At 35.8% G+C, this 24,400-nt stretch overlaps 1 protein-coding gene across 1 annotated transcript in view; it reads right to left on the bottom strand.

Annotated features, from left to right (window-relative positions):
• Positions 1 to 21,955: 21,955 nt before the first annotated feature.
• IL1RAP (interleukin 1 receptor accessory protein) overlaps positions 21,956 to 24,400 on the bottom strand; it is a gene marked incomplete at its 3' end in the record, with an annotated part of 124,319 nt that continues 121,874 nt past the window's right edge. Inside the window, exon 11 of the mRNA XM_079922782.1 lies at positions 21,956 to 22,674. Within this exon, the coding sequence (XP_079778908.1) occupies positions 21,956 to 22,674 (719 nt within the window). The remainder of the gene's footprint in view (positions 22,675 to 24,400) is intronic.

The raw sequence follows: 24,400 nt of genomic DNA, 5'->3' as shown, positions 1-24,400 counted from the left end.
AAATATTTATGGAAGAAATAACATCAGGATTACATAAACTCTTTCAAGTAATAAAAAAAATGGGAGACCATTTCCAAATCACTTTATGAAGCAAGCAACATCCTGATAACAAAACCTAATAAAGATATGCATTGAAATAAGATATTACAGACAAATATCCTCCCATTAACATAAAAGCAAAAATTCTTAATATTGTTAAATTAAGCCCAATAATACAGAGGAAGAATCATACATTATGATTTGTGTGTATATCGCCATCTATCAAACACATCATATTTATTGGCAAAATATCAAAAGATAATCCTCTCCCCTCCAAGATCAAAAACAAAGCAAAGATGTCTACCCTCACCAATTTGATTCATTATTGTACTGAAGGTCCTAGCCAGTGTAATAAGACAAGAAAAATAAATAAAAGGCAGAAAGATGGGAAAGGAAGAAGTAAAACTGTATTCATAGGTAGCGTGGTTGCTATATAAAAAGATGAATGACAAAGATTGTACAAAGCAACTATTAATATAGATTAAAAAGTTTAACAATGTTGACAGATACAAAATCAACTTACCATAAACAACTATATTTCTATATAATAGTAACAAAAATTGGTAAATACATAGTTTTAAAAAGCAGTTCCATATAAAATAACATCAAATAACAAAAATAATTAGCAATAAATTTAACATAAGAGATGCAAAACTGAGCAGATTTTAAAATACCTAAATAAAAGATATACTACAATCATGGATGGGAAGACAGGATTTTGTTCAGATGTTAATTCTCATATACATACAGTCTCAGTTATCATAGCAACAGACTTTTTAAATTGACATTGACTAGGTGATTCTAAAATTTATATGAAAATATAAAGGGCTTAGAATAGCAAATCTAACTCTTTAAAAAAAAATTGAAGAATTTACACAACCTGATATCAAGATTTATTGTGAGCCTACAGTAATTGAGACAGTGTGGCATTAACACAAAAATAGACAAATAGGTCAATGGAACAGAATGCTAAACATAGAAATAGATCCACAATTATACAATTGAAATTCAATTAAGATTTCCCTGGTGGCGCAGTGGTTAAGAATCCGCCTGCCAGTGCAGGGGACACGGGTTGGAGCCCTGGTCTGGGAAGATCTCACATGCCATGGAACTAAGCCCATGAGTCACAACTACTGAGCCTGCACTCTAAAGCCTGCAAGCCGCAACTACTGAGCCAGCATGCTGCAACTACTGAAGCCCACATGCCTAGAGCTCGTGCCCAACAAAAAAAAGAAGCCACTGCAATGAGAAACCCATGCACCTCAATGAAGAGTGGCCCTGGCTTGCCACAACTAGAGAAAGCCTGAGAGCAGCAGTGAAGACCCAACACAGACAAAAATAAAATTAATTAATTAATTAATTAACTTAAAAAAAAGAAAAAATTCAATTTTAAAAAGCACCAAAATAATTCAATTGTGAGACAGTAATCTTTACAACAAATGATGTTGGAACTACTAGATATTCAAAGAGAAATGAACCTCAACCTCTGCCTAAAGTGATATGCAAACATTGTTTCAAATGAACAATAAAGCTAAACCTAAAAGCAAGCTAAAAATACATGCTTCTATAATAAGACAGGATAATAATTTTCTGACCTGGGGACAGGCAAATTTTCATAGGTAAAACACAGAAATTTGTAGGCATAAAAGAAAAAAATATAAATTAGACTTCATTTAAATTAAAATTTCTGCTTATAAGAAGATTACATTAAAAATTAATAGGCAATACTCATACTGGCAGGAGATCTATATGCATGTGTATGTATGTATATGTTGTATATAAATGTATATACGCATATATGTGTGTGTGTGTGTGTGTGTGTATATATATATATATATATATATATATGATGAAGAATTTGTATCCAGACTACATCAAGAACTCGTATAACTCAATAATGAAAAGATTTAACAGAATACAGTGGAACAAGGGAGGCAAAAATCTTGAACAGACATATGTAAACGCCAAAGCCGATAAGCATACAAAAGAGTTTTTATTATCATTACCCATCAAGGAAACACAAATTAAATTCATAATGTAATACCACTGCTCACCTGCTTGAATGGCTAAAATTAACAAGCCTGACAACACCGAATATTGTATGTGAAGCAATAAGAACTTTCATACATTGCTTGTGGGAATACAAAATACCACAATCACTTTTGGAAAAGATTTAGCAGTTTCTTATATAATTTCAAACATACACCTACCCTATAACCAAGTAATTACACTCTTAGGTATTTATACAATAGAAATGAGGACATATTTTCTCAGAGAGGCTTGTACAGAATATTCATAGAAAATTTACTCTTAAAAACTCCAAACTGGAAACAATTCAAAAGTTCATGAAGAGTACATGAATTTTTTTAAAATTATGGTATATTTATTATCACAATAGAATATTATTCAATAACTAAAAAGGAACAAACCACGGATTATGCCACAGTATGGATAAATCTCACAGATATTATACTGAGTGAAAGAACATAGATACAAAATCATATACTTTATGATTATTTATATGAACTTTTAGAGAAGGGAAAACTTGTCTTATAATAATAATTTAAAAAAAGGTTACCTCGGGCTTCCCTGGTGGTGCAGTGGTTGAGAGTCCGCCTGCCAATGCAGGGGACACGGGTTCATGCCGCGGTCTGGGAAGATCCCACATGCAGCGGAGCGGCTGGGCCCGTGAGCCACGGCCGCTGGGCCTGCGTGTCTGGAGCCTGCGCTCCGCAACGGGAGGGGCCACAACAGTGAGAGGCCCGCGTACCGCAAAAAAAAAAAGTTACCTCTGGCAGAGGAGGCAGAGAAGGAAATGAGAATTGACTGAAAAGGGGCACGAGGGAACTTTCTGGAATGATGGAAATATTCTATATCTTGATTAGGATGGTGATTATATGGAGATGCATATATATATATATATACCCACATATGTAAAATGTTATTAATACATACATATGTGTACATTTTAATTTATGCAAATTATATCAAAATAAATTTGTTTTTAATACATACAATATTTTAAAATAAATTTTTATACATACAATACATATTTCATAGAGAATAACAGCAATACAAATGACTGTTGACTTCTCACCAGAAGTCTTTATGGTGTTAAAGATGACAAAACAAAACTATCTTGAATTCCATCTTCAGTAAAAATATCCCTCAAGATACTTTTTCAGAGAAACAAAAATCAGAGAATTTGTTTCCAGCTGACCTACACTATTAAAAACTTTTCAAAATGCTAACTGAATTTATTCAGACTGAAAAAAAAAGATACCAGATGGAACTCTGGATGAGCAGGAAGAAATAAAGAACATCAGAATAGATACATATGTGGGTAAATATAAAAATACTTTTCAAAAAGTGTCTTATTTTTATATGTAGTTTTAAATTTAAAATACAGTTGTCCCTCATCACCAGTGGGGGATTGGTTCCAGGACCCGCCTCAGTTTCCCAAATCCAGGATGCTCAAATCCCATAGTCTGCCCTCCTCCCTATACATGATGCTCCACATCTGTGGATTCAACAAGCTGGAGATCATGTAGTATTGTAATATTTATTGAAGAAAATCTGCCTCTAAGCAGACCTGTATATAAATGTATATACACATTTCAAACTGTGTGTTCAAGGGTCAACTGTACGATTAACTACTTAAAATAATAACAATATATTATGATGTATACTGTATGTGGAAGTAAAATGTATAACAATTGGAGTATAAAGGGTGGGAAAAGGCAAAATGTAATTAATTAAGATTTCATAAAGTAATATCCTATATTATTTGAAGATAAACTGTAAATACTTAAAGATATTTATTGTAATCTCTACAGCACTAGCTAAAAAAATAACACAAAATAATATAGCTAAAAAAACAATCCAGAGGATGAAAAAGAACACTGAAAATAGTGATTCACTCCCCACGCCCACCCCCCAAAAAAGATAGGAAAGAAAGACTAGAGGAACAAAGAATAAATAAGCTAAATGGAAAACGTAAATCATATCTATAATTACATGAAATGAAAATGAGCTAACCACATCAATTAAAAGGCGAAGAATAAAAAACTGAATTTAAAAAAGACCAAACCGTAGGCTGTTCACAAGAAACACACTTTAAATGTAGAGCACAGACGGTTGGAAATAATAGGGTAAAAAAAGATACATCATGCAGCCTTAAACATAAGAAAGCTGGTGTGGCTATATTAATATCAGACAAAGTAGACTTTAAAATATAAAGTATTATTGGAGATAAAGAGGGACATTTTACAGTGTAAAACATCCATCAGGAAGACTATAGTCCCAAACACATATTCACCTAATAAGAAAGAGACAGAACCCTTCACTTTATCTGGATGTTAATGTGACTGGAAGCAAATGCTGGAAATTCTGTAGCTACATGTCAGTGATGTAGAACTCTTGTCTCAGGCAGAAGAGCAAAGACTTAGGGTAGCAGAGTGAAGGTATAGTAGGAATCTATGCATCTACCCACTTGCTTATACTGTTCAACCATTTGTCTTACCTCCCTGGGTCCTGTCTTACCTCTAAACTTCCAGTTTTAAGTAAATTAATATTTGTAGTCCAAAGCATCCTACTCAACACAGTGAAAAATAAACATATAATTGCTAAATTAAATAAGTAAGATAAAAATAATCCTGCAAATAAATTAGAAACTTAGTTCTCATTAGCAGATTCCGAGGAATCTAGGAGTGTCTGAATCACCTACTGCAATAAAGCTAATATTGAGGAAGCATTAAAGATTTTTCTAGAACTCTCAGGGTCATGTAAATCCACTGGGAAGAATGTCAATTTTATGATCTTCAAAGATGATAGTTTAGATTTTTCCTTTGGAATATTTTAATTGTAGATAAGCTAGTCTCAGATGTATCTTGAGTCAAACAGAGATACTTTATTAAACCCCAGTTTATTCTTTAAATGACCACTCTGATATCCTTGCCTCTGAGTAAACCTCCCTCACCATGTCCAGTCGTGAAAAACTCTTTCTTCAGGCACCTGCGTCTCTTCTTCTATCCTTCCTTGTATCCGTTACTCTGTATTTAATTCTTTTTTTTTTTTGGTCCTTCATTTATCAACTCAACCAATGGATATGCTTCTTGAAAATAAGTTTCATGCTTTACATGACTTCATATACATCATGTCTGGTTTAGTGCTTATCTGAGTGAATGTTGAAATAAATTGAATCAAATCCGATGAAATCTAATCCAATAAAATTTATATATTTGTGACAACGTTGATCTTTTTTCACATCTGTTAGTGTATCTTGGACCTATATGTGTATGCATAAAGTTAAGTTTTTCAAATTAAAAGAAATGGACACTCTCTTTAGCTACTTTAAGTCAAGTGAGTTTATTTTAAGGACCTATGTGTCAGTAAATGATGAAAGAGCTCAGATGAACCTGGACTATTTGTTGCTCAGTTTTTTGGAAACTCTAGGTTGGAATTATTTACTGACATCTAGCAGAAGCAGGAGTTCACGACCTTCACTTTAGTCATTAATATGAATTTAAAATGGAGACACTAAAAAAATTAAAGCACTAACATGATTAAAAATACTCATGTATGTACTCACCACTCAGACTTGACAACTGATAACATTGTCATATTTGCTTCAAGTCTCTTTTTTTCCTAAAAGAAACAAAACACTACAAGGTTGAACACATTTTCAAGCAGTCTCAGGCCCATTTTTCTTCCTCTTCTCCAGAGGCAGCCACTAATATGAATTTAGAGTATACCATTTTCTTTATTTTTACTTACATATATATAAATGTATATTCACAATCCATATATATTTCCTGTATGTTAACAACCATTTTAATTACTCCTCTCCAATCTTCAACATTACTATTTAGTATTTTAATTCCACCTCATTTTTTTACACATGCAAAAAAATGTTATTTTAAAATTTACATTTAATACTTGTGCTTATTTATTTATTTAAATTTTGCTCATATTTGCTTATTACATATTACTGCTTCCTTCTGGGTTTATTTTTTTTCCTGCTTAAGTATATTTCTTATTCATAAATTCCATGGACAATGCTTTCAGTTAGCATTTTTTTGGTAGTGTTTTTATTTCATCCCCAGATTTGAATTATAGTTTAGCTGGGTATATAATTTGAGGGTTGACAGTTTTATTTTTCCTTCAGCACTTTGATAATATTATTCCAAAAGTCAGCCAGCCTCAATTTTTGCTGATAAGAACATTTTCAGTGGTCAGTTTCCTAGGCAATCTTGTGCAAATTCTGAGTACTGGAAGTTCCTCTATGGGACAGTTTTCTGGTAGCCTCTGCTTAGGTCCTATGCGTAGGCTGGTTCCAACTTTTTTTTAATCAGGTTTCCTACTTGAGGTTCTTCCAAATAGCTCCAGTGGTATAAATTTGGGTTGCACACAGGTATAGGACTAAGATCTCAGTCTCTTACAGGTCACTTGGTTCATGCCTATGACTTCAGAAGCCATTGCTCAGTGAGAAGAGATTTCAGAGATTTTAAGATGTTACACATATACAGAGAAGCACTTATTTGGCTTCTGGTTTATACTAAGAGCTCAGATACCATCCTAACTGTATGTGGGGATTAAAGTCTTGACCAATTTTTGCATGTAGCATTAAAAATTCAAGTCACTAAAGCATATAACCTTATTCTCACAGAGGCAACATGTTGCAACTCTTGCTCATAGCTATGGCTCTGGGATTGTTTTTTTTATTTCTGGCATCTGGATATTTCCCTTTATTGCTTTATAGGCTATCTAACTGTTTTAAATTTATTTAAAATACATTAGCCAGCATTAGTATGTGTTCAAAGAAATAGCAAGAACTTCTGCTCTATTAAGTCTGTCCTTTAGACCAGAAGTCTGATTCTTCTGTTCCCTCAGTCTGCTTCTTTTTGAGTTTCTACCTATTTAATAGCCTTTGCCCCTGTAAACAGATATTTTATGCTAGACCACATCATATGTTAGCAGCCAGTTTATGGATTTGCTGCTTTGGGGCCAGTCTATGTTACTGAGCTGACTCAAAGAACAACCCTAGTCAGCTTCTTTTAGTAGAGGTGATAGGTTGGGACTTGGAAAGATATTAGGCCTGGTAGGCACTATTATTAACATATTTTGTATAGTCTGTAATGTAAAGTTCTAACTTATGAAATGAGTAATAGATTGGATATTGCTTAAGAAATAATAGTGTCACATAATAGATATGCTAAATTATTTTTTGAAAGAGTGAGTACATCAATGAATGAATGGTCTATGTTTTCATATAGGCTCTGCAGTCATTTGATTTGAGCAAAAACTTCTCTGTTCCTCAATTTCCTCAACTTTAAAATAGTGAGAATAAAATTGGTTCTGCCTACTTCACAGGTTGTTACAAGAACAGAATCACAAGGAGGCAGAGTATGTGGAAATATTTTGAAACTGTAAAATGCTATATAAATGCGATTTATTGCTATTGCTGTTGTCATAACATAACAGAAAGTTACATTTGGATTCACAAGACTGTCTATGTAGTCTTATTATAATCTGTGATCTGTAATGATAAAATAATAAAGCTGATTAATCATTAAGCCATTCTTGATCGTATTTCATTATCATAATACGTTATTGGTGCCAAAAATGTAAACAACCATTTAAAAATTGTGCTGATTGAAATGTTAGGAGACAGCCTGATTTGTGAAGAAAACTTAGTCTTTGGAACTAGATTTCTTTGGTTTTCAAATACAAGTTCTTCCATTTGATAGTTGTTGGATCTTGAACAAGTTAGTTTCTCTGAATTTTGGTTATATAACTTTTGAAACAGGGATAATTATACCAGCCTCTGATTGTCGTAGGAATGGCACGATGTCCGTCAGTGAGGGTAGGTAGACCCTACTGTCCTTCGTCTCCTTCTCTCCAGCAAGTATCCTGCTGCTTCCCAATGCAATCCTGTACAGCAAATTTTAGTCAGAGAGATTGAAAACATCTACATAGTTGGAAGAAGACATTTTACTCTTCTAAAGGAAAACACTGTCCATAAGCATAACTATTTATAAAGTGTACAGCTGTGGCTTTATTTAGTACAGTTTTATCAATGTAAGCCATCACAAATGTGCTTCAAGAGATGGTCACTATCTGTGGTTAACTGAGCTTTATGGCCAGTTACTATGGACTGTTTCATGCAGTTAATGTAATTCCCTGAATAATTTTGAATGCAGATATACAGCCTAGGATTTTCCAAATGAGGGTGTGTGTAACAAAACACTGTAGTGTGTTATGGACATGATGTTGACTATGATTCTGTTATACTCCAGAGGAAAATGTTGCCTTTATGTTCTCTCTTTTAACTTTTCAAAAGATAATGTGTTTCACAAAAATAACTTACACTATATGTCTTTGATCTGCTCTTTAAAATTGGAAAGAAATTTTGTATTCTCCAAAATGTATTTGGAGAAGTTCTCTCTGTACCCTTTATGTGTAACCTTACTCTGTTCTGTTCTGGGTTGTTGCAAATTAACAATAATTGATTAGCTAATTTATTTATAGCTCTGAATAAAAATTTGAGACTCCTGAATAAAATATGTTGAAAACTCTTCCTAAGGGTAAGCAGGTTGATAAAATGTAATAGGAAGCAGACTCCTTTGAAATATTTTGGTTTTAAACTTTTCTTTGTTTCCCTCAAGGGCAGGTTTTGTCTTCAGACTATGTGACTTGTGTTGAATATGAGCACTGTCATAATTGAATGAACCTTTAATTGTAGACTTTGGGTGGCTTTCACAAGGAAGAAGAATTTCCCCTTAATTAAATATCTTTTGCTAATTATCTCTGCATTAATGGCCTGACTGCTATTATTCATCCTGTGGGAATCATAAGTAAAAGGTTTAGAGCTGAGGAAAACAGCCCTACATGAGGTCTTTTCTTCCCACTGCCTAAGAGACTCACTGTTTCTGTTCTGGGTCCTAGACGATCCAATAATTCACAGGAGCTTGAACTTTGATTACGGGACACAGGACTTCTGACTCTCCATCATATAAAGTAGTTGTATTAGTCATGGTTCTTTTATTTATAAATGGAAGACATGCACTCCAACTGTCTTAAGGGGGAAAAAGGGAAATTTATTACTTTACATGATTGAAAAGTCCAGGGATAGAAAATACTTTAGATATTGCTGGATCCAGGGACTCATGGTACTTCAGGAGTCATTCTCTCTTCATCTCTTGGCTCCTCTGTTGGTTTTATTCAGGTAGTCTCTTCCCACAAAGCAAGGAAGGTCGTAGCAGCTCCTATTCTCTCAGTAACCCCATCAAAATACTATATTTCTTTCTGAAAATTCTAATAGTAATCCCATTTCAATTTCTTTGGATGGATTTGGGCCATGTGACTTTTATAAACTAATTATAGAAGTCAGGGAAATACTACTGATTGGGTGTGCTTAAATCATATACCCTCTTCTGAATCTAATCCTAGCTGTAAAACAAGGATTGAAAGAAGGAAAGAGTTGGATACCCTTAAAAAATGAGAATTTTATTACTGTGAAATGGGGGAATGGATACCGAGATGTAAAAAAGAAAAAAAATCCGTCATCGTGCATTTGTCAAGAATGTGATATATGTGTTGAGCCTGAAATAATGAATGAACAAAAGTTCCATAAGGTGAACAAGTAGCTGTAGGAGATAGAGTAGTGGGCATTTGAGGCAAAGGGGACAGGAAGACATAGGGATGGTTAAAGAGTGTGATAGTTTGGAGAAACGAGAGTAGGTTGCTGTTATGGCTAAATCTCAAAGTAACCACCTCCGTGCAGTTTCACTTCTGGCAGGGACAGGGCACTTGAGACGCTAGGCATTCTAAGGACAAAAAATTTAAAAATTATACTGTACAAATTTAGGTTGATATGTACAATGGAATATAGCTCAGCCATCAAAAAAGAATGAAATAATGCCATTTGCAGCAACATGGGTGGACCTAGTGATGTCATACTGAGTGAAGTCAGACAGAGAAAGACAAATATCATATGATATCGCTTATATGTGGAATCTTAAATAATGGTATGAATGATCTTATTTACAAAACAGAATTAGAGTCACACATGTAGAAAATAATCTTATGGTTACCGGGGGGAGAGGGGGAGGGATAAATTGGGAGATTGGGTTTGATATACAAACACTACTGTTTAGAAAATAGATAACTAATAAGGATCTACTGTATGCTACAGGGAACTCTACTCAATACTGTGTAATGGCCTATATGGGAAAATAATCTAAAATAGAGTGGATATATGTATATGTATACTGATTCACTTTGCTGTACAGCAGAAAGTAACACAACATTGTAAATCAACTATACTCCAATAAAAATTTAAAAAAAACAACAGCAAAGTTAGGTTGAAATACAAAAGTTAACGTTCAGTAGAAACCGAGGATGGCTTGATCATTGCTGGGCAATGGCTTATAAAGCGTCTACCATGGCTGAGACCTTAGGGAGCATGGAGAAACTATGCAAACGACAATAATCATGCTTTCAAGAAACTCTTATTAGGGCCCTATAAAACATGTAAACAAATCATTATATACGGGACAGGAAGAAAACGGTCTAACCCTTATCCCTCACACTTCCATTAATATGGGTCAGGAGAGGGGCTTCCCTGGTGGCGCAGTGGTTGAGAGTCCGCCTGCTGATGCAGGGGACATGGGTTCGTGCTCTGGTCCGCGAAGATCCCCCATGCCGCGGAGCGGCCGGGCCCATGAGCCACGGCCGCTGGACCTGCGCGTCCGGATGCTCTGCAATGGGAGAGGCCACAACAGTGAGAGGCCCGCGTACCGCAAAAAAAAAAAAAAAGCCACCTTCTCCTTGTGGCTTTCTATGAACACTATTTAAAATGGAAAGTCCCCTCCCAATACTCCTTATCCCATGTCTCTTCTTTATCTAAATCCTTAGAACTTATCACTATATAACATACTCTGTATCTTACTTACTTTACTTTTTCCCTGTTTCCACTAGAATGTAAGCCTAAGGAGAGAAAGAAATTTGATCTGTTTTGTTTACTGATGTGTTTTGAGTTTTTACAAAAGTGCTGGGCACAGAGTAGATGCTCAGTTAATATTGTTGAATGAGTGAATGAATGAAAAAACAGGAAAAATGCAATGAGAGATTTAATAGGAAAGAAAATATTTTCAGCTAATAGTATCAGGAAAAATGATATTTGAACTGCACTTTGAGAGTGGACATGGCTGATGAGTAGAAGGGTTTTCCCAGGAAGTAACAATTGGAACAAAGTCACATTGATGGAAAAGTACTCAAGAAACATTGTCTTTCAGTTGGATTGGAGTGTTGACTGCAGAAGCAGGAAAGAAGTAAGTTGTTGAAGACAGGCTCAGGCTAGAGAACAGAGTATCCCAAGTGCAGGGTAAAGCAAACCAAAACAAGTTTTATTTTGTGGGAAAAGAGGTGCAGACTCTTTGGGACTTAGTGAAGTGTCATGGTCCAAGATGTATCCTAGAAAGACTAATTTGTTGGTGGTATACACAAGAGTTTAGAGAAGGGAGAGTAGAGTCATTGAGAGAAACTAGAAAAGCTATTACAAGAGGTGATGAGTCCTGAACCACAGTAGTGGTGACGAACATGGAAAGGAGGGCTGTAAGATATATTGTCTTGTAAGAGTTTTTGACCCCTAGAGTAAACCAATATATTATGCAGGGTGTTTGGAAGAACTGATCTCTTAATTATCAATTAACCCTGAATCAACACAATACTTTATTGATTTTTCCCGTATCATCTGAATTTTAAAATAATAAACAGGTTTAATTTTCTTCTTCTTAAATACATTAGCGAGAAATACTCTGTGGTACACTGTAGGTAGAAGGTGTTTATCACAGCTTAATGTCCTGTCATTTTGAGCCTATTTAATGACAGAATCACAAATAGAACATCTGCCAATGAGCATGACGCTGATTCCAGCATCAGCTGTAATTGCAAATAGTGTGGAGCAGGGATGAGAGTCCTTTATTTGGAGGTGACAACCAGGACAGGCATGGTACAGCTGGGACTCTTTCTACCCCTACTTGATCATGGATCATCTGTCCCCAAGCAATGCCAAGGGTAAAATTTAGTGGTGTTGGATGTGGTGCTGGGAGTCCCAGGATTCCAATATTGAAATTCATTTTACACAGTGATGAACAAAATCCTAAAATGGTACCTTTTATAGAACACTGCATCTATAATGGAGTGGAGATGGAAGAAAGAAAGAGGCAAGGCTCTATTACTTTCTTTCCAATGATATTGGTCATAATTTATTTATTTATTTAACAAAACATCAGTGGAAAAATGCTATGTTCTCGTCTTCTTGCTAAGTGCTTAAATTAGAGATTCAGTATATAGTATCTGTCCAGAGACACTTACAGGACAGTAGGTGAAAGAGAAATGCAGAAATGCATAATTCAATAACAGAAGTCTTATGAACAATACAACTACAGAGGAAGGAGTATCCAACTCTACCAGGGAAATTTTATAGGTCTGAAAACATTTGAACTGAACTTGAGGCATTGGCAGAGCTCTAACATGAAGGAGGAAAAGAGTGGGCATTCCAAGCAGAAGTAACATTAGCAAAGGCAAATAGAGCATAAAAGTGCATGTCATGTTCAGAAAATAGAGTGCTAGCATGTATGCAGCTCATATTCTTAGAATTCCTGGGGAGAGGGGAAAAATTTTGAAAGAATTTTGGGAAATAGATGAACAAGAGCTGATGAACAAATGACTCAGGATGAATGGGGAGGAGAGAACTCTGAGATCTTTATTCACTTTGGGCAACTCAACTAGCATTTTATATACTTATGAAGAATCAGTTCCTTAGACATCTGACTTTGGATTACTCGGAATGAATCATAGATTGTACCTGGAAACACACAGGAAAGTCTTCCTTCATTATTATTATATCAGCTCCTAGAATATCAGAGATAGAAAGGCACATAGTGATCCTTGAATTGTATTGATGGGGGAACTATGGCACAGTTAGTCATTTGCTCAGCATCTCACAGTAAAAGAATTATAGTTTGAATTAGAGCTCAGATCTCCTAACTCCATAGATGTTGATGTTTATACACTATATAATTCAAAAGCAGTTTCCATTTATTTTTTGGCATGGTGAAATATATGGACATATATCACAATAGAAAGGTCACTTGGATTTTTGTTTGGGTAAAAGATAAGGGCATAAAGCTGTTAAGAAGTCAGAAGGTAACATTTTCTTCAGTCTAATTTACAAAGTAGTGACCTTAGAACTTGAGGTTAAAATTGGTTTGGAGAAATTGGAGGTAACAGAGTTGACCTGTGAAGAGGCTCCATGTAAACAATGTGTCTTCTCAAAGCTACTGGCACCAAGCAGTGACAGAAAACAGATAACGGAGAACAGAAGTAAGCTGTTTAGCTTTACATGTGAGAAATGCATGTTACAGGAACTAGGTCTAAACAGACAGAAGTACTGTTTACTATTTATTATTATTAAGTCTTATTGAGAAGAAGACTTGCATCTCTTAAATATTCTTCCAACTATCTCTAGACCTTGGATGCTGGTATGTATGTATATGATAGGGGAGGGGGTTATTTATGCATTACTAAGTAAACCAAAGAAACACAAAATTATAACATCCTACAGAGTGTCTAGTCTAACTCCATCCATTTGGGGTAGGGGTCTTAGAAGTCTGAGATACAGGGGAGAAACAATTTGATTATTAATATATAATCATTTCATTTCAGAGCTAAGACAAGAACCTGGGTTACTTCAAAGAGAGCAATTACCTGCTCATCCTTCCTCCTGCAGCAGCTGCTTTTTGGAATAAACAGTCACTGCCAATCTCTTTAGAGGCAAGCCCAGAATAAAAGTTCTATTTCAGGACTCAACCCTGGACCAAGAATATGGCTAACCAGCTCCGTTTATCTCATCCATCTGCAGTTTTCAGAGCCTGCCTGTCTCTTTGTCGAGTAGAACAGAAAGAGGGGAGGGGAGGAAAAGAAAGAGAGAAAGAAGAGAGAGATAGACAAGAGACAGAAAGAGAGACAGAGACAGAGATACCAGGACTGCAGATGATATAATTCTTCCCCATTCTATAATCTCTCACCAGACAGAAGAAATGCCCTAGCCAGAACAAGACAGTTAGCTCTCATTTGAGTTGTGGCATCACTACAGCTAGTTAGCTTACCAGGTTAGGGAGGCTAACCTCCCTAGGAAGGCCAAGAAACAGTCACTTTCCTTTTCTGGACTTCAATTTAACTGAAAAATAAAGGGCTTTCTATGTTACAGTACTGGCTTTAAAATATGTTCACAGATTCTTTGATAGTCCTCCCTTCAAGAGCTGAATTCCTCTCTTCTTGAGTTTGGGGTGGACTTAGGGACTCATTTCTAACCAATAGACTATTGCAGAAGTAATGATATAACACTTTGGAGACTGGATCACAGATGCCACTGAGGCTTTCTCCCTCTCTCTCATCTCTTCCTCTGGGGTAAACGAGCTGATGCATCATGATGATACTCAAGGAACACTATGACCCTACAGGGAGGTCCATATGGCAAGGGACTGAGGCTTCCTACCAACACTCATGTGCCTACACTTGGAAGTGGATCCTCTATCCCCAGTCAAGCCTTCAGATGGCTGCAGCCCTGGCCAACACTCTGACAGTAACTTCATGTGTAACTCTGAGCAAGAACCACCCAGTTAAGCCTCTCCCAAATTCCTGACCCACAGAAAATGTGATGCCGTCAATATTTGTTGTTTTAAGCTGCTATGGGGTAATCTGTTGTATGGCAATGCAAAACAAATACCGTCATTTTTCAACTTCTTATTTTTTCAGAGACTACGATTTTTTTTTGTAGTCTTCAGTGTTTAGAGTCATATGAAATTGTATTATCTATTCCCTAATTTTTAGGTATGAATGATTACAGTTAGACCATGTACTGTGGGAAGTACCCTTAGGATTCAGCAGGTTAAGGAGCTTTTTTTGGACCTCTTCTTTCCCCCTAGCTTTCTTTAATAATATCATCATCATCATCGTCATCGTCCCACTACCAAGCATGTAGTTTACACATTTTACACGTTCACATTTATTATATAATTTTACCTTTTACAACAATACAATGAGGTAGATATTATATTTTTTTCCTATTTTATATATGAGGAAATTGAGTACTTGAGAGCAAAAGTAACTGGTTGAAAGTCACATAGTTTATAGAAGAATTGTTACTCCAATTCAGGTCTTCTGACTCCAATCTAATATTTTTTGCACTGTATCAAGAGCCCTTATAATAGAAGTGATCATTCAACTTTATTTCCTCATACCTGACATCCACTCCACATTTTAGCTTTCAAGTCTGATATTTGGGAATTTTTACATATAACCCTTCTCTTTTTTATTGCTGAGGTTTCTGAATAACTGAGCGGGTTCATTTATTCTCCCTTTTTTTCTCCTGGTACTTCTTAAAAGTCATCTAATTGTTTTGCCTATAGCCAGGTGTTATACTTTAAACACTCTCCTATTCTAGGTGACTGATTACATGTCTTCTGGCTCTCTTTGGCTATTCAGTTAAGTAATTTCATTGGTGATTTCTATAATTTTATCATCTGTATTTGGTTTTCTCATATTTTATGTAATTTCATAATAAGATAAGAAAATAAAAGACTCAAATTTCAGGATTTGGGAATCAGTTGTAAGTTTTGCACTTTAAGGAAAAGATATTATCTAGAATATTAGGATTTTTTAACCTCTTTACTCCAAATTTGTAATATATCACTATTGATTTTTCACTGAAACATTTGCAGGTATTATAAGGATAACTTGAGGCAATTCTCCTTTACAAGATTATGCATATAAATCATTTTGGTAGATTTAGCAGTCTGGAGTAACCTCAGTTTTTAAAAAGATGATGTCTAATTCTGGTTAAGAACCACTGTCCAGGGTGTGTTTCAAAACATGGTACGAAATTACAAATTAATTGCAAGCATATGACACAGTTTTTGACAATGGAAAAGTAATAAGTTGTTATGTATGCCTTTGTGTCTTAAGTGAAAAATAAATAAATGCATATCAGATTGTATGTTAAGTTTTTTTCAATATGGCAATAGAGTATTAATGGTCGCATCACCTGGAGCAGGATAAAAATAGCTCATGATCTGAATTCAGAGTATATTTTGAATCTTCCTGCTTTCTTTCCATGAGCTCATTTCAAAGAGAATTCTTCCCTTTTAAATGTTTTTAAGTGTTTTGAATTGTCCAAAATGAAAACTTTGTAAATTATTCTCTGAAGAATTTGGAGTGTGTCAACAATCTCCTCACTACACTAGAACATAAAACCTCTTCTTTGTTCAACATTATAACTTATAACCAAATAATATTAAAAACAATTATATACGTATATGTATAACTGAATCACTTTGCTATACAGCAAAAATTAACACAACATTAGAAATCAACTATACTTCAATAAAAAAAAAAGCTCCTTGAGCACTGATCTTCACCACCCCAAAGAGAGCTTTTCCTCATGATCAAATGTTATTTCACAGTATTAAAGGAGTCATACAATAATTCAGATTTAATACAGAGAATCCAAACCATAGAGCAGATGCACAGATAGCAGCAGACTTCGTAATGCCCACTCTAGCATTTGTCTCTTCCTTCATCTAAGCTTTAACGTTTTCAGTTTGAATTCCCTATTTAGCTCTTCAGATAAATGGATAAGTGATGCTTTCTAATGACCATGTTACATGCTCTGCTGTGTTCTAAATGTCTTCAATTCTTCTGAGGCTCCCTGAATATTCAAAAATGAAATGGCTCATTGGCAGATAGTTTGAGCATCACATTCTTAGAGAGCTAACTAAAGCCACTGAATGGAAATTAACCAAATACAGAAACTTTCCAATTTTTAAGAATGCTTCCTCTTAACCAGAAGCTATATGTATTATGCATTCCTTCAACAATTTTTCATTGGGGAACATTTAAATACAAGGTCTACACTTTTCTGTACACTGCTTTTTTTCACAACTGTCTGATTTGACACTTTGGCAACCTGAGGTGGGGTGTTGGTAGCAAAGTCCTTCTTTCCTTCATTATCAAAATATGTGACATATCTCAATTTGAAGGTCCCTTGACTCTTTAGGCAATCTCAATATCTCATTCTTAGACACAGACAATGCTATGTGTTCTTCCAGTTCTATTTCATTCTCCTCTCCAAGGCACACGGGAAAACTACACTTTCCAGCCTTCTCTATGAACAGATCAGTACTTGTAGCTAGTTCTGGCCAAGAGTAAGAGTATTAAATGTCATAATTAGTCTGGAGTATAGAACAGCAGGAAGCTACACATTTCAGACGGGAATGCTACAAAAAAGTAAGCCCCTATACTGGACATGTAGCATATACAAGAAATAAGTCTTGTTGTATGAAGACATTGAAATGTTGGAGTTATGTGTTAGCACAGCATAGCTTATGAGATTTTGATTAATGTATATGATAAACTACAGCAATCTCTTCAGATTCCAAATGTCAGTGTTTGATGTTTCAAATATTAAAAATATATTCTATTAACTGCTCATCTATGCAAATATCTCCTCGTGCTGAGGCAACTCCAAGGGTTAAACTTGTCCTACATTTTCATGTACTTCCTGTAAACACCTTGTTAAAAGGATGATTCGTAGAGTCCTCCTTAGCTGGAGAAAATCAGAGCCTACAAGGGTAAAAGAGTAGTTAAAGAAAGATAAAAATTAATGGTTCTTAAACATTTTGTACATCAGAATCACCTGGGAAGTTTATTCCAAGTGCAAATCTGCCCCACTCTCTTGAGTGGGGAAGATTTGTAGACCTTCATTTAGTTAATATTGCATGGGGTCAAGAAATATGTATTTTAATGTGAAACCAAACTGGTTCTGATGTGGGTGCATCAAGAATACGCTTTGAGAAGGCTTAGTCTGGATTCTAATAAAGGCTCTCTCTTCTTATAGCTTGAATAGTATACAAATGTAAGACTAGTTTGAAAGAATTCTCATAGGTAGTTGTTTGTTTGACCCATGGAATACCTTATCTGAATTATCAAGGGTACAATGTTAAAATGCAGACTCCTGGACAATGTCCACTACCTAATAAATCAGTCCCTCTGGATTAGGAGCTTCACCTGAGATCCTCACTTGTAAGATGCCCCCCAAACAATTTTTAGACACAAAAAGTTTGAAACCAGTGCCATAGGGATTGTTTGTCCTTCTGCACACATTTTTATGATTAGTTCAATTTATTATTCATGACTTCTTCATGAACATTACTTCAGTAACATTAGTTTTACCGACCACCTCAAATCTTCACACTGTAAGTGAATATATTATTACTAGAGTTTTTACTAGTTATAAGAGTAAGTAATTGGAACCCACAGTATAAATCATAGCTCCTGAAAGATTATATTTAATTTTTAAGATAAATGGTGAACATATTTTTATTTTGCATTAATAAAAATACAAATTATTTATTCGAGGGGAAATTATAATATGATCATAGGACCTAGAAGAAAGAAAAAGATTCTACTTTTTAAATGCTTAGATGTTATAATATTTTTAAATGAAATTATATAAAATCATAAGATGACAAGGCCAGATGACACATCAGACAGTTGATATGACATTTAATTAACTGTGTGTGGGTTTACATTAACTGCCTTTTTGATTTGAATGTATAATGGTTCAAATTAAATAGTTCCAGTTAGGTGGCTTTGTAATAGACGTACTTCCAACTGAATCTTACAAGAGTAGTTCTACAGTTGACACTGGATCAGGTGTCCGAAGCTTAGATTAGAGGCCCAACCCTATCACTAATTGGCTGAGGGTCATTAGGAAAGTCACTTAATCTGGATAATATGTTCCTGCTCTGAACTGCTTTTGTGCTAAAAAAAAAATGATGTAATAAAATTGATTTGTAAGCCATAAGTAATTATGCAAATGGAAATTTATGCAACCACAAGAGTGATTTCACTATGTGTATAAAATTTGTCAACAAATATTGAGCACTTACAGTGTGCCAGACACTGTGCTATGAACTTACATGCATTATATCATTTAATGCTCGCAAAGTCCAATGAGGTTAATAATATTATCTCCATTTTAGCTAGCAGGAGATGGAGGCCCAGAGAGCCCATAGTCAAACAGACAGTTAGGAGAGAAGCAGGACTCACATTCATCTCTACTTGACTTGAAACTTACTCCTAAATAGGCAATTTTCCTATGTAAATGATGTCCATTTAACTTACAATCATATTAATTCAGTTATGAATATGCATGACCCAAGAGGAAATTTCATTCTTCTTATTCACCCACTGAAATATATGGTACTGAATACTGCATTCAATTGTAGCATGTTGGGTCAGGGAATAATGACATAACCTCATCGCTTTTCTCCATACAGTACAAGTATGGTCTATCATCTTTCTGACCCTTGTATAGCTAATGCCAAAAATTATGACTTTATATTGCTTACACTGTACTTATATTGTCAATGGAAATTGATACTGACGAACATTTAGCTTTTGAGAACACCATGATTATCCAGCTATTCATTCATAATAAGAGCTCAGGTGTATTTCCATGCCTCTGCCACTAGTCCTTTCACTTATTTTCTTCACTTAGAAAATAATTTATAAATCATAAAAGTAATGTCTTAATTTCCCCAAAGATATTTTATGGTTTGAGATACTGTGCTAATAAGGAATAAGACTGATTATAGGTAACTGCATTCTATCCCTTTTTGGGATTTGGAGCAACTTACATTACCCACTATTTAACAGATTTAGAGAGAAACTACTCTCTGTCTTCCAAGTGAAGATTCTTGAACATAAATCAAGAATGGATTAATCCCTTCAAGAAGGAATGCAGTGTAGAACACGCGTTGTGCTCAATCATTTTCTGTTGGATATTCAGGTAGATATTCAGGCCTGTCATTTCCTAATTGCAAGTTCCATGTTGAGTCCCATTTACTCTGGAGGGCCCTACTTCCTCATCTTATTTCAGCAGGAGAAGGATCTAATTGTTTCTGTTTTCATTTTTGAATTCTGTATTTCTCTCCAAGAGGAGTAGTGGGATGAAAACTCTGGCTTCTTTCTCCACCTCTCATTCACTATTAATAACTGAGAATGGATGACACCCATTGGGCCATAGCTCACTAGCAGCCAGGGCTTATATACTGAAGGTGAGCGCTCATGCCTGGTATGACCTTTGGCTCCTTTTACTCTGCTCCTGGTCAGGAGCAGCAGATTGAGCTTCTAATTTTTTTTACAGTAAACCCACCAGGCAGAGGCCCTTTACAGAGTAGATGGAAGGCACACTATTTTCCAGCTTTTTCTCCTTAATGGAGTGTTGGATCAGATCAGCCCTATTCTGAGTGTCCAGATGTCTTCAATTTGGGGAGGAAATAAATGTCTTCCATTATTTCCTTAGGGCCAGTCTGTGTTCTCCAGTCTCAGAATCACCAGGGTTATTTGGATCTTCATTTGACATATGTTTTTTGGGTGAATACCTTCGTTTTGAAATTACAAACTAGTGGCTCTCTGGGTAAATGTACGTTCATGTGTTTTGGTTGGTTCTTTACTTTTTTCTTTTCTTTTCTTTTCTTTTTTTTTTTAAGTAAAGGTCATTCCATAATTGACAGATTACATAAAAATCTTGATTTTTAGATTCTTTTGAAAAACTGGACAATCTTCCAATACTGGGGCTAAATCAGTGACAGCAATCTAGTGGAGCTGAGTAGAGGATGCTCCCTTTTAAAGAAATATATACTCTTCAATTGCCTCCAGGCTTAATCATCTCTATTATCTCCCTGACTTGGAAATCAAATGCCATGTGCCTTTTATGATTGTGTTAAAATGTTTAAAGAAATACTTATCTATACCTATTTCCCTATACACATGGGTACTAGATGGAGAGCATTGTATTATACTTATATCTGGCCCCCTTTTCTCTTTTTTCTTACTTTTGATCCTTGTAGGCACTTGAATTGACTATTCTCAGAATTCTGAATGAGAAGAAGGGATTGGTATACCAAAGTCTACCCTAAACCCTTAACGGTACTGAATTTTTCAGGTGTCATTTCTAAAAATATAATGATATTTTTGTATAAACCTCCTTTTCCTTTGAGACATTTTCTTACTCTCTTTTGGTCTTTCTCGGATCACTTTTATACATATTAGAAAGAAACTAAAGAGACATCTCAGTTTTCCTAGTACCCAAACCAAATTTCAATTTCCTTAAAGGGAATTCTCTTCAGATATGAATTTAAAAGCCATAAAAGGTAAAAGGGAGAGAGAGAGGTAAAAATTTGTTAGTACAAATGAAATCACATAAAAATATAACTTTATTGATGCTAACAACTTTAGGCAGTTTAGAGAACACTAGTTTACAGTGAGACAGAGGACACCATGTATCCCTGCGTAGGAGTATTTGGTTCTTCCTGGGAAAATGTGCTGTAGGTTTTCTGTTGAGCTTAGTCCTACAGCTTCCATCAAAACCAATTTCTTTCCATAATGCTCGCTCAAGATACACATACCCTGTAAGTGTCATAGCCCAAGTACACCTGACTGACTTATAACATGAGGTTGGTCAACAAACTCAGAGGAAACACAATAAAATTCTTTGCTCCATTGAAAACCATTGGGCAAGAGAGAGGATCAGACTTTAGGCAACTTGCACATACTGACCTTCTAGGGCCCAAGAAGAGTGTGCTCTTCTGAGGCCGTTAGAGGCAATAAGTCTGGATTCGGGTCCTTCGGATCTTTTGTCTCCTAGAAATAAATAGTTTTTAAAAATCAATAAAGGGGACACAATCTGATAGTCCATTAGATGATAAAAATGTCAATTATTCCCATAGGTTCATGAAACAAAATGGGCTGGTAGAAATAGCAGCCACCCCCCACCACACAGTAATTATAGGATATAAAAGTCATTGTTGTTGGATAAATCCGTGAAATGGTGAAGAGCAAGGGCAGAGATCTGGGGAGCAGGGGGTTCCAATCTGGTGCCATTTTGTATCCATTGAGTTTCTGACTCTTGGGGAACAGGCTTACAGAGGTGTGTCTCCCACTGGGGCTGGGTATGAATCTCTGCCCGGCTTTTGCTCCTAAGCTGACTCTCTCCTTCACAGTAGGTGACACAGCAGCGACAGGCTGCAGAGGGCTTCCCTCTGTGCTTGGACATCGTGTCTGGAGCTGGAGAGGCATCTGCAGCCCTCCCTGAGCTCTGGAGTTCTGGGGGCTCTTTCAAACGACTTCTCCTCCTTTGAACATGGTCCAGACTGATGTCAGACTGGGAAGAGCAGCTCTCATTCCAGCCAGAGCTGGCACTCAGACTTCTCAGGGGAAGAGCCAATCGCAAGGCCTTCCAGAATTTAGAACCAGAATGTTTAGACTTTTCTCCCTTCCAGCTCACAAAAGACACAGACTCTTTCAGCTGCAGGATGCTTGGGTGTGGATGCTCAAGGGGACGATACTCAACCACAATGAGCTTGGTGGCAATGGAGTTCTGACACATGACACCCAGTTTGAACTCCAGCATGCTGATGCTCTTTTCTGTCACATAATCTGGGCTCAGGACAACAATCATCCTCCGGCTCCTTTGAATGAAGTCAAAAACTGCTTCCACTGTATCTATAGGAAAATGGAAAGATAGGACAATGCCTAGTGAAAACTTATATAGGTTTCAGTTCATTGTTGACAATCCTGCAAAGGACAGGCAATGAACACTTGAGAATATAAGATCTAAGTGTTAAATAATCTACCCAGGTAAGGAATCTCATCTACACTACTGTTATCAATGGTTGCAAAGTATCTGCTACCTTTAAGGATGAGGAATTAACCACCTCTAAAAGCAGCTAATTTCAGCTCCGTTGGTAAATAATTTCTTGTTTTGAAATTCCTTCCACTTTTGTCCAGTGGTCTTGGATCTGACATTTTAAAATATCTGAAATATTTCATAATTCTTGTGATCTCATTGTATTTTCTTCTCTTCTCTAGATTAAATGACTTCATGAATTTTATGTTATTCTCCATATGATGCAGTATCAAGTCTCTTCCCCACTTTTATAATTTTTCTCTTAATAATATTCAGTATATATAAGTGTCTCCTAAAAATAGTACCCTGAACAGGACTGAACATAATGCTCCAGACACAGTCTTATCAGCAAAGGTCAATAGGGCATTATTACCTCCTAAGATCCACAGAGTTATAGTTCTTGCTACTTAAAATGTTTGGATATAGCAGACAGTTCATAGTATCGACCATGTTGTCAACCAAAATACTCTTTCTTTTTTTCTTGTGTGTATGTGTGAAGGATTGGCCTGGAAATCAATTAAAGGGTCAACAGTGATGACAAAAATGACTGTTAAAAATCAGGTAATAAGTTGAGACCTTGCATGAAGCATTCAATTCTAATAGTTATTGAGGTGAATTTGGACAGAACTCACTGGAAAGTTCTTGAGATAAATGGAGTGCTTAACTCACTGTGAGACTTAGGAGCTTAAACAATGTGATTTTCTAAAGGAAAGGCATTCCAAATTTATAAATGGCAGCCATTGACAACTCTGAAAACAGGTACTGTGGACAGACCATGAGGTTGAGTACCTATGCTTTTGAGGCCAGGGGTAAAACACTGACAGAGAAACTTTTCAGCCTGTGAAGACAAGCTGGAAGTTTTCAGTGAATTGGATCATGAATTTGACAGGGAATGAAGGAACTGTGCTCTTTACAAGATTATTTATTTCCAGTTGATGAACTTAACATGAATTTGAAGGAAAATCAAATGAAACATGCTCAATGTTTAAGAACTTTTGACTGGTTTTATCAAGAGCATTAAGTGTTTTAGACAATTTTTGTTGCACTCTTAAAAGATAAATCTAAATTTTCACTTATCTTCAAAGCCCGCGCGCGCGCGCGCGCGCGTGCGTGCGTGTGTGTGTGTGTGTGTGTGTGTCTTGGTAACTCCTTTGTCCTCTCTGGTGCTACTCAGAGTTTTATGTTGCTGCCTTTCACAAATCTGAGAATGTAAGGGTAGGAACTCTACTGTTTCTCCTGTATCATGATAAATATGATATAACCCTTAGATAACATGGATAGTTTTTCAACAAAAGGAACATGTGCACTCAAATTGTGTGTGGGGGGAGTGTGAGTGAGTGTGGGTGTGGGTGTTTCACTTCAAAATAGTCACTTTAGAAAAATGTTTGCTCTGTCCAATGATGGTACCACTGTTGAAAATAAAACATTGTCTTAGATCCTCTCAAGAAAATTGTCTTTAAAGCCTATGGCTTTTTTTGTTTGTTTTTAATTTTGGTACCTCACCCTGAAAATGGAGGATTTGCATTTGAGAGAGGGTAATGC

The sequence above is a fragment of the Stenella coeruleoalba genome (genome assembly GCF_951394435.1).
Source record: "Stenella coeruleoalba genome assembly, chromosome: 5".
NCBI classification, from domain to species: domain Eukaryota; kingdom Metazoa; phylum Chordata; class Mammalia; order Artiodactyla; family Delphinidae; genus Stenella; species Stenella coeruleoalba.
This window is presented reverse-complemented; position numbering and strand designations above follow the sequence as displayed.